The following is a 10,827-nucleotide window of genomic DNA, read 5'->3' as shown; positions in this document are numbered from 1 at the left end:
ATTTCCTCCATTTTCTGTATGTCTTAATTTGAGATTCCCATGAACTTCTGTACCAATCAAACAACATTGATGCAAATCACTTCAAAAATCTCTCCACACGCTATCATTTTTGGGTAAAATCTCTATATGCTATCATATTTACTTAAATCTTTTGTCTTCCTTCTAACTTTGGTTCAATCCTTTTCGTCGGCTTTCTCACTAAAGCCCCACCTCATTTCATCAAAGAATTCATTTGCTACCTCAAAATCTTGGCTCGACTTGTTCCCATCTACATCCATTGCCAAGCTTCCTTGATTTCATTCCTAGATTCAAATCATGTCATTTTTCTACTCTTTTCTGGATGAAACTTCAAATCTTAAGCACATTCTGGATTATGCTCAAAACAATCACTCTCAAAGTCCCCAACTGTTTCACAATCATATGTACAGACCCACCTCTCAGATTTTTTTGAAATTAAGTCTTATTAATTGTGATGTAAAATCTTTGGTATCAAAGCTATTAATATTTACAAGATCCTAAAGAACTGTAAATCATCTTATTCGGGCTATATCTAGACCAAAATAAGGATGGAAATGGAAACACCAGATTCAATCTGCAATCTTCAAATTCTTCTGACAAAAAAAAAAAAACCTTCAAATTCCATATTTGCCAGAAAAATATCGATCATATCAGTAATGAATTCAAGATTCATATTCCATATGCCGCCCATGATATTACCCAAACTTTTTCTTTTCATTCAATCGACTTTTCACAAATTTAATTCTGTTGAGTCTTTGACCCCACCATTTTCTTTGAAGAACGTCATTCATCTTCAGCAGTTGTTTTTACTTCTTTATAGAAATTTACTGATTTGCACCACCAAAGCTGCAGTCCAGTTTAATGAAACCATTCCTATTTGGAACTTTCATCGAATACAAGAGCTGCAATATTTTTTTCTTGCAACAAAGACTGACATGTAAGACAAAAGTAAGTGTTTTAATTTGATTGTCTTCTCAATTGGTTCGATTTTAAGCAATTAGGCCAATAAACTAACTAATTACAAACCTTAGAAGACTTGGGAGCATATATTCTTTTTTTCGTTTTTTCAAACAAATGATACATATATTCAAGGATTGAGGCTTTCGGGTCTGTTAAAAATCCCTGAAGTTTCACAATGTACAATGTCAAAAATCCTACATTAGAATTCTGCATGGTGTTCTTGTCTCCAATATATCAGTCTCACTTCTTGATCACATATGCCCATAAGCGTAATTACATGCAAACCCTAAATAAATACTTAAGTACACATAACCCTAGTCTATTGACTTCTTGTTTGTTCTAAAATAAAAAGTAATAGGAGATTTTGCTAGCAGATCTACCACCAGATTTGTTTCTTTATAGCAATAGGAGATTTTCCATTCTCTCGAATCCAAGATTGACAACAAATTCTGCCAGCACTGCAATGGATACCAAGGGGGCTTCATTCACCCTTAAATCCACAGATGGAGTTTGTCATGAAATGTCAGCCGAAGCTATTTTTCTACATGAAACTGTAAAGAGTGACAAATTTCAAGATTTCCAAATGCATATGAACAAACAAAAGCCACTCGATTGCGTGGAGCAAAACAAAAAAGAATTTGGCCTCAAGCAAAGTGCATTAAAAGCATACATACATGAGTAGTAAATACTAATACTACTGGACAAGGAGAAGTAGGTCTGCATGAGACCTTGGGCAACCCCAAAAATGAACCAGACAGGGCTACTGTAAATGATTGAACCTCTTGCAAATTTCTGGTTAATATTCCCATTCGAGATCATTTTATTAAGCAACGTGGAATGTGAGCTTGATTTTAATCAAGCAATGCAATGATTTGGTAAAGGTACCAAGGCTTGATCTGGCTTACCAAATACATACAAGTAGATTTTTTTAGAGATCCACTTCCATATGGATATATGAGATAAAAGAGCTCTGTCATAAACATTTTGTATGGAGCAGTTTAGAAACAAGCAACCATCATGACAAGCACACATACTGACTTGAGTAGTATTTGGATTGATTTGAGTCAGCCATGATTTTAGGGGGCCCCAATTGAGCATTCCCTTAAACAGAAAAGATACTTCCAGTGACCCACAAATCACTCCTATAAACACAACTTTTGGCAAGAGGTTTAACTTTATTCCCAAGAGAAATCAAATACTCACCCATGACTTTCCCCTTTCTTTTTTGGCTGGTTCAAATATCCTCTTTTGCTCAAGATACTTCCCATCAAGATCTATTTGTTAATACTTCCAATTAATCTTCAGAGACAAATATGATTTTCAAGTTCCTCAGTTTTATAATCTCACCCAGGGTAATGGAAACGATCTTTCATTGCTCATCCTATCCCATCAAGTATCGTTGGACAAGACGAATATAATATAAAGCTCGTCTAAAGGTAAAACATATGTGACATGCCAGAAATCTTACACAGTGGATAGGGATTAAAAAGATTGGGAAGCCATAACCAAAAAGAATAAGAGCGAACTTTCCAAGCACTACTTCTGGGAAGTTTCAGTCTTCAGAAAGACCTGTACAAGTCTATATGGTAAAGTTGGAATTTTCTTGCAAGTTGCGAATTGAAGGTCATTCTAGGAGAAGACCAGAAATAAAACAATGATATAAACAAGAAGCATGATTTACGGAAACCTGCTCCATGGAAAACAAAGAAAGAAATTGAGAAAAAACTAAGAACTATATAACATTAATTTATTAGGGAGAGTTGAACATTGGACGGCTCAAATAGCACAGTAAAACCCAAAGAAACTCTTCCTGCCAAAAACTCATATTCTGCCTCTTGATCAAACTCAACAACAAAACCACTATCTCAAGAACTTCACTTCATGTTCTCTCGACAGTTTGACATATCAGAAGTTCAAGAACTATAATAAAACAAAGTAAGAAAACCCTCTCTCCCTCTCTCTCTCTCAAATATATAATCCAGCTACTAATTCCCTATATCTGCAAAACTTAGTATGGGCAGACCATAATCTAATAATAAAATTTATGGGCAGACTATATTCAGTAGTTCTTGTTCATCGATCCAACCTAGTGCATCAAGATCAAGATCGAAGTCGACATCCGGAAGTTCTTCTGAAGCTCCATCTATAAAGCCAGCCAAAGGGAAATCCCTGATATCACTTAAATCAGGGAACGATTCCCCAAAATCCTTCATGAGAAATGATTCAAAATCAAGATCGATCTCTTGCTCTGCAATGGGTGGCAACGAATCTTTCAGAATCATTGGCGGAGGTCCATGTCCCTCTTCCTGCTTTAGTTGCTGATGATGATGCTGCCGGTGTGACTCCAAGACTATTTTGGAGCTAGAGTCGTATTCCCTGGTGATACTGCTGGGACAGTCTACCACATGAGAACCAGAAGTAGAAATGTCAAGAACAGAAGCAGGGGAAGAATGAGAGAATAGACTCTCGGTGTCTTCAGAGATACAGGGTTGAGGCTGAGATTGAGATAGGGATGAAGAAACATTAACGCTCTTCTCACTTTTTTGTGAAGACGTAACATTGTTGTCACTCTTCTGTGAGAGATTAATACTCTCTAACTCAAGCCTCTTTGCAGCAGCTTCATAGGCCGCAGAAGCTTCCTCTGCAGTATCATAAGTGCCCAACCAGACGCGACATCCTCGAATATGGTCACGAATCTCCGCAGCCCATTTGCCCCAACTCCTTTGCCGAACCCCTCTGTACTTGGAAGTGGATCTGGGGTTCCTCCTCAAAACCCTTCTGTTAGGGTTTCTGTCGACTCTGCTATCAGGGGGGTTTTTACCGCCATAGTTACTGTCCTGAAAAGAAGTGTCCACATCATGAACAGATGATGCACAAGGAGAAATCGGAATACAAATCTCCTGAACGAGTCTCTTACGCCCTGATGATTCATCTTCACTCGAGGAACCATCCGTCGCATCAGGATCATAACAGATGATACGGATCTTCCTCGTCGTTCCCCTTTCTGTCTCAGATTTTTCCGGAGGGAGTGATTTTTTCCTCCCCTGTTTAAAGACCTTGTCCTGGTTCAGAAGTTGCCTTTGAGGCCCCGGCATTTTTAGAGGCCTCTCTCTCAGAACAAAATATGGAAAAAAGAGTATATAAATAAAAAATCGCAGAGAAGGAAAAAATTATTTCTCAGAGCACGAATGTCAAGTAAGAGCCCCTCTGAAGAACAAGAAGATAAATAAAAACCGCTTTATATGAAAACCCCCAAAGCATTCGATTCCAAAACCAATCCTGCAAAAACCCGAAACCCAAAAAAAATATCAAAACCTTAAACCCTTAACAGCAGTAGAAAATAACTGTGCAGTAACAGAAACCATAATATACCGTTTTGATCTCAAACGCATCTGAAACTTTTGAAACTCCCTTTGCCTCCTCTGCTTGTGGAAGCAAACTCGCATGCAGGAATAGCAAGATCGGAAGAGAGAACAGAACACGGAGAGAAAGCCTGTGTAAAAGAAAGCCTGAGATGAAGGTAACAGCCAGAGCTGCTTCGGAGCTCCAATCAACAGATCAAAACTAGCCGACATAAATCCTCAAATCCACCTCTCTGAGTAGGTCGAATCTCCTCCAAGTTCCGACTGCAAAAGAGAGCCTGAGAACGGAAAAATCAGAAAACACAAAAGAGGATTAGGAATCTACGGCCGTGATTTCACACCCTAGACGAAAGATAAAATTCGATTTGGGTTTATGGGTTTTTCTCGCAGATTTGAGAAATGAGAGAAACAATACAAAATTTCATCAAAATACCTCGCTTGACCTCTCTCTCTTCGCTGCAACTCTTGCTCTGATGAGTAGCTGTGGCTGCTACTTTCCTCTCTTCTGCTTTCTCTATCTTTCTCTTCGGTGCTGTGATTCTCACTCTCGCCGTTCACCTTTTCCTAAGCGGTCAAAATGAAAGCCAAAGGACGCTTTAAATAAGGAAGAAACAATATGGAAGGGAAAAAAACACAACTGATGAGCTGGCATGCATATACGACTCTATGGTGGGGGGTTCATGCATGATGTATGACGCTCCCACCATGACTCCATCCCATGCATGATATGCCATTTGGCGCCAAATTTACTGTTGGTACCAAAATTTGTTAGTTGTCACGGTTTCCCATAGGCGTCACACCTCCTTATTTCTCCACTGATATTTACCAAAAATGCCACTGAAGCGAAGCTGTTCATTAGCTGTTCGTATAACTCTCCTTATTTTCCGAAAGAAAATTAAAGAAACCGCCACAATTAATTCCATTCAATTTTCCTTTTCAACTTTCCCTGGAAACAAATAAGTCCAGGAGATCTTAAAATCTTAAATCTTCTGTTTTGGAAATTACTAATTAGGTCTCTTTATAAGTATTAATTAGGTATTTAATTCACAGAGTGGGTTAAATATGGCAAATGAAAGCAGCTGAACAGTTGAGCTGTAGTCATTAAGACTGAACCGGTCGGTTTATAGACGGTTGATATTTTTTGCGGTTAATGTGGGTAATAAAAGCAATGTAACCGCTACCCAAAAATGGACCGTCTTGGGTACTGAACCGGTAAGCCACGAATTGAACCAGTCCTTTGGGATTTAGGCAAGTTTGTCAGACCTAATGCATGCTACTACTACTAGGCCAAGGCCTGTGGAGATCAGTTGGGCCAGGCTTCCGGTTTTCGTGTTAAAGCTGACTAACTCTGAAGGAAGGTCTGGTTAGACCGAAGTCAGACCAACCGCTAATGGTCAAGCCTACAGACGGTCCAGCCATCGTCAGCTTTTTTTTATCTAATTCCGCCATTCTAGAGTGAACCATCGGCGACAGGGTGGCTCCGTATGTGGCCCAAAAGTTTGGTACAAACAGTACTATCTGTCTGCTAGAGGGATAGGATTAGGATTCCATCGTACACGATACGTATTGGTTAAATCACCAAATTGGTAGTTGAGATTGGGGTCCACAAGAAAAAAATTTCTTCTTGCTCCATGAAGACAGGCTCACGAGAGGATCCTTTTACATCCGTTGGATTGGAATATTCTGTCGGTCCAACTGACTTGGACCGTGGACCGTGTTTCTCTTTTTTCTTGTGTATCGGTGGATATGTGTAACTTTCTAGGGTTGACTTGGGGAACTTTACTGCCAAAAGTGGTAATCGCATCCCTAGTTAAAAAATAAGATCGGACGATCCGCGTTTACTTGTAAATATTATTTTTTATTTTTACAAAATTAGACCTTCATTTATTCGACTCTCAAATCCGTATTTCATTTTGTTTATTTACCACAACAAGCGGAGAATCATAATCATGATCGACAACTTAAGCAAAATCAGACCGTTCATTTACCTTTTGGATATAAATTAATCTAGATTAAACTTTTATCATCTGTTTTCACAATGTATATAAAAGCGAGAGAATGACCGAGAGCTTTGTGTTGTTCTGTGTAAGTGTTTCCCAAACATCAGTCCTTCAACGATTTTGAAAGCACCTTTGATTGCCCTTAAAACCATCCCATACCTGGTATAACCCAATTTCAAATCCATATTTCCAGCCTCAAAATCATTTGTGCCTTTTCATGTCAATAATCTGTATCAATCTAATTTCTTACGTGAATGCTTGATTCGAGTTTGCTACCGAGCTTGCCGAAGGCTTTGCCTACGTTACTAGTCATGACGATGATTCTCGCCCTGTTGTGGTAAGTGAGCAAAATGAAATAGGGATTTGGGAGTCAGGTAACTAAGGGGTCAGATATTATAAATTAATAAACCTTAAACCTATAAAATATAAAAACAAAAATTAATATTATAAGTAAACCCCGCCATTTGATTCTCAACCATTCAATTTTATTTAGTTACGTGGCGCGATCGCCATCATTGCCAACAGCTACCAGCAAATACTGCAAATAAAATTATGTTGATTTGTAGTACAATAATAAGAACATATTTAGTATCTATCAATATGGGGAGCTGACTTAGTTAATATTTGATGTTGATATGATGATATTCCATGCTTGCAACATTGGCACGCTATCATCACTAGAATCATACCCATAACAAGGCATAAGCTTAGCATGTCCTTCACCACTTGTCCTATGGTTATCGTTAGTCTACTATTGGTTCTTTTATTTTAATTTTCCTCGACTAAGATCAATACACATTTGAACTAGGGCACATGTATGTTCTCTGTTTAACATAAGCCATACTACCTACAGTGGTTCTCTAAGTTGGTTGCTTATGGAATAAAAATGGTTTAATCGCTAATCAATATAAGGTGTTCGATAAGCTTTAAATTTAACTTAAGATGTATTTCATTGCTTAAGATTAGTTTGTAAAAAAAGTGTGCAATGAATGAATACTCCATCTTTTCTTTTGGAATGAATCATGGGTTCCTTGGTCATAGAAATCTTAATTGGCTTTTGTAATGTTTATAGCATAGTTCACGTGAAATGATTTGATAATGTTTTTTTACTGTTCGTTTTTGGTGGAAAGTGATTTGATAATGTTAATAGCATATTTTCATGTGAGTGATTTGATCTTTTGGGAACAATAGAATTTGAGTATGGTGTACTTTATTTATTTTTTACCACATATTGTAAGGGTATCCTTAATTAGGATCCCTGCCCATCTTTTCTTATATGAATACATATGGAATTGTCACTTGCTCCTAAGTGGGATTAACCTCTCATATGGAGATTCATTTGTTTTACCACATTGGTGACATTTTGATATTTGTGATCATGGAAACTTTTTACAGATTTAGATTACAGTTGAAATTTTGTGGAAAAACACCCTATATGTATAATCACTTTTTCACTTATCTTTCAATCTATACATAGAATTTAACCACACGTTTGTGAAATAAATTTCTTTAAAGATTGTGAATATGAATGAAGGCATTGAACAATATTATAATTGGTAAACCAAGTTCTTGAATCAATTCTTGGAGCCATCATGAGATAGCAAAGAGGACATGGGTGGAATTTTGGAACACGCATTTCGTCCTTCTTTCTACACCTTCTTGAGGTGGGGCTACTGTTGTGAAGTTCTGTTGAGGTATTTGAGTCATACCCTACTTATGTATTATTATAGATCATTGGATTAGTCACGATCCAGTAGTGTAATCGGCCTTCTAGGAGAGTCTGATTAACCATAGAATCTATTGTTATCCATAAATACTAGCTAAAAGTAACGGTTTAAGTATTCCAAAATAGTACTCAAGGTGTAAAATTTTAACCAACCTTTGTGCTTATATCAAAACCCTAACAAATTTAATTATGATACTTCATTAATACTAGAAACTGGTGCATCAGATATTTGATTATGTTGTGATGCTTCCTGCTCCCTTTGCTCTATCGAGTCCAATCTCCTTGTATGATATTTTAAAGGGTCAAACGACGGCTATTCGAATGGCCTTATTAGAGTTGTTTGTGCATGGATGACATAAAAATATTGTAGAGACAAATAATCAAAATTTCAAATCCATGCTTTTTGCCGTGCATTGTGACTTGTGAGGCATTCCTAAAATTTTCCAAAAAATAATAATAACAATAATTCACACCAACCGAGTCCGAGTTTGAGCCGCTCAACTGACTACATTTAGAAAATGAGAATTCAAATCAGAAAAATCTGATTTTTCTATTATTTGGACATGTGACTGGTCTGCTTCTCCTGCCCATTCCCTTCCTACTACATTTTTGTTCAATGATCGGATCATTTACCACTGTCATTATTTTATTTTTTTTCACATGGATCGGTCGACATGAATCATGAGATGATTTCTACAATGTATTTATTACCACAAATGTGGTGACAAGAAGATTTTTCCTAGCCCTTTTAATAGAATTTACTCCAAAATGTCATCAAGAGGGGTTGGGTTGGGTTGTTAATTTTGCTAATCATAACTCTGTGTAGTTGAGTACATTAATTGATTTCTCTAAAGAGGTTAGATAAAACCTTAAAACTTCTGCTGTACTGCCCTGCACTAGGTTATCTGCCCGAGATATATATATATATATATATATATATATATACATGCATTGAAGTGAAAAGGGGTTGGCATTCTTTATGAGATGATCGTATTTTGTACAATATAGGAGTATCATTCACAGCTACTTTCAGGAAATGATTTAATGGAATCTTATACATGTATCCAACAGGTTGCATTAATGGATTAATTTGAGAGGATTGTTGAGTGGATTGATTTGGACATATGAGGTAGAAGCGCCAAACATTTAATGTGCATCATTCAAGTCTTGACCAGGATTTTATGAGTAACGGTAGGGTCAGGATGGTATGAAGAGAGCTTTTCCAGTGTTGCCCCTAAATCTCTTTTCCTACTTCTCTTCGTTAGGAAGGGTACAGATTTAGCCTAGCCTAGTCCTAACTCCTAAGAGAGTGGTTAATGTCAAACTAATTTGATGCTGCTAGGTCAAGACTGCTGAGGGGATTTTGGGTTGGGTTATGATCTCTAAAAGTGTGGCCCAATCCAATCAAATTGCATCCCTAGTTCATAATATTATTATTTTATTTTATACTATACTAATGTAAAAAAAATATATACATACTCAAGTTTTGATAAATCTTATATTAGACAAAATAATCATATTTCCTACTTATAAAAACTACATAATAAATGTAAAGAAAAATTCATTTACTTTTGTATTTAATTATTTCATTACTTTCATTAATTTGAGGTTGAGAATTATACCTTTCTTTTTGAGGATAATTACTACGTCCCTTACACTTTGATTTTATTACTATTTTATGTTCTGTATTTTTAAAAATTACTAATTCAACATTTAACTTTGTTTATAATTACTAATGCTTCTACTATTAAGCTCCACTAGTTTATTGATAGAGCAAATTGCACTGACACCTCAAAATGGAGCCTTTAAAGCACTGACACCCTACTTTATGTTTAAAAAACACAAACACCCCAATTCAATAAACACACTAGTCCATTCTGTTAGTGAAACTGTTAACCCACTATTATTTTTTTTTAATTCCAAAAGTACCCTTACTAAAATCTGAGAGGAAAAAAAAAATCCATCGTTCTTCAACCGATCAGAAATTCTGGCTTCATCGTTCTTCAACCGATCGGGCTTTCGTATGCATCCTTCCCCTAATGCTTGTCAGCAACCATAGAACACCATTTTGTCACAATCTCTCTTCTTTCCCATCTCTATATGTTTGAGTAGGAGGAGGAGAGAGAGACCCAGGGCAGAGTAGGAGGAGGAGAGAGAGGCCCGGGCCGGGAGCAGAGAGAAATGGGAAAACCCATAATTTTGCTTCTAACTTTGATCTCTTGTGTCTCATCTTCTCTTTACTTTTGTCTCTACAAATATTTCACTAGGAACAACCATAAGCCCCCCAAACTCCAATTCCAATTGGAAATCTCCTAGCGGCACTTTCTCCTTCGGCTTTCTCCCTGCTACCTCTGCCAATTCACCTTCTTTCATAGCCGCAGTCTCCTACAATGGCATTCCAATTTGGAAAGCTGGAGGTAGTTTGGCTACTATCAACTCTAATGAAGTTTTCAGTTCCTTCAAAATGGTAATCTTCGTCTCCTCAACGATAATGGAAGTGTTGTTTGGGACTCCGGCACCGGCAATCGTGACATTACGACTGCAACACTCGATGATTCATAGGTAATCTTTCTTTGATGAATGGTTCCACAATCTAGGTTGTATTCTTTTAATCTTCTCAGCACGGGTAATCTTACTCTTACTTGGAATAACAACATAGTTTATTGGAACCATGCTTTAAATTCAAGTTAGACTTCTCCCAGTTTGACAATCCAATCTATTGGATCTGTTACGCTTAGTGATCCCTCACTTTCTGGCCCTG

At 37.1% G+C, this 10,827-nt stretch overlaps 1 protein-coding gene across 1 annotated transcript; it reads right to left on the bottom strand.

Moving 5' to 3' along the window:
- Positions 1–2,181: 2,181 nt before the first annotated feature.
- On the bottom strand, positions 2,182–4,899 carry LOC149012534 (ethylene-responsive transcription factor ERF118-like). Its single transcript, XM_089160147.1, has 3 exons — positions 4,774–4,899; positions 4,351–4,618; positions 2,182–4,257 (listed from the first exon to the last, which is right to left on the bottom strand). The coding sequence occupies exon 3, from the start codon at positions 4,071–4,073 to the stop codon at positions 3,021–3,023; it is 1,053 nt and encodes a 350-aa protein (XP_089016273.1). The 5' UTR covers positions 4,074–4,257; positions 4,351–4,618; positions 4,774–4,899; the 3' UTR covers positions 2,182–3,020.
- Between the last annotated feature and the right edge of the window lie 5,928 nt (positions 4,900–10,827).

The sequence above is a fragment of the Hakea prostrata genome, chromosome 6, assembly GCF_041222555.1.
Source record: "Hakea prostrata isolate BN-2017 chromosome 6, UWA_Hpros_2, whole genome shotgun sequence".
Classification (NCBI taxonomy): domain Eukaryota; kingdom Viridiplantae; phylum Streptophyta; class Magnoliopsida; order Proteales; family Proteaceae; genus Hakea; species Hakea prostrata.
This window is presented reverse-complemented; position numbering and strand designations above follow the sequence as displayed.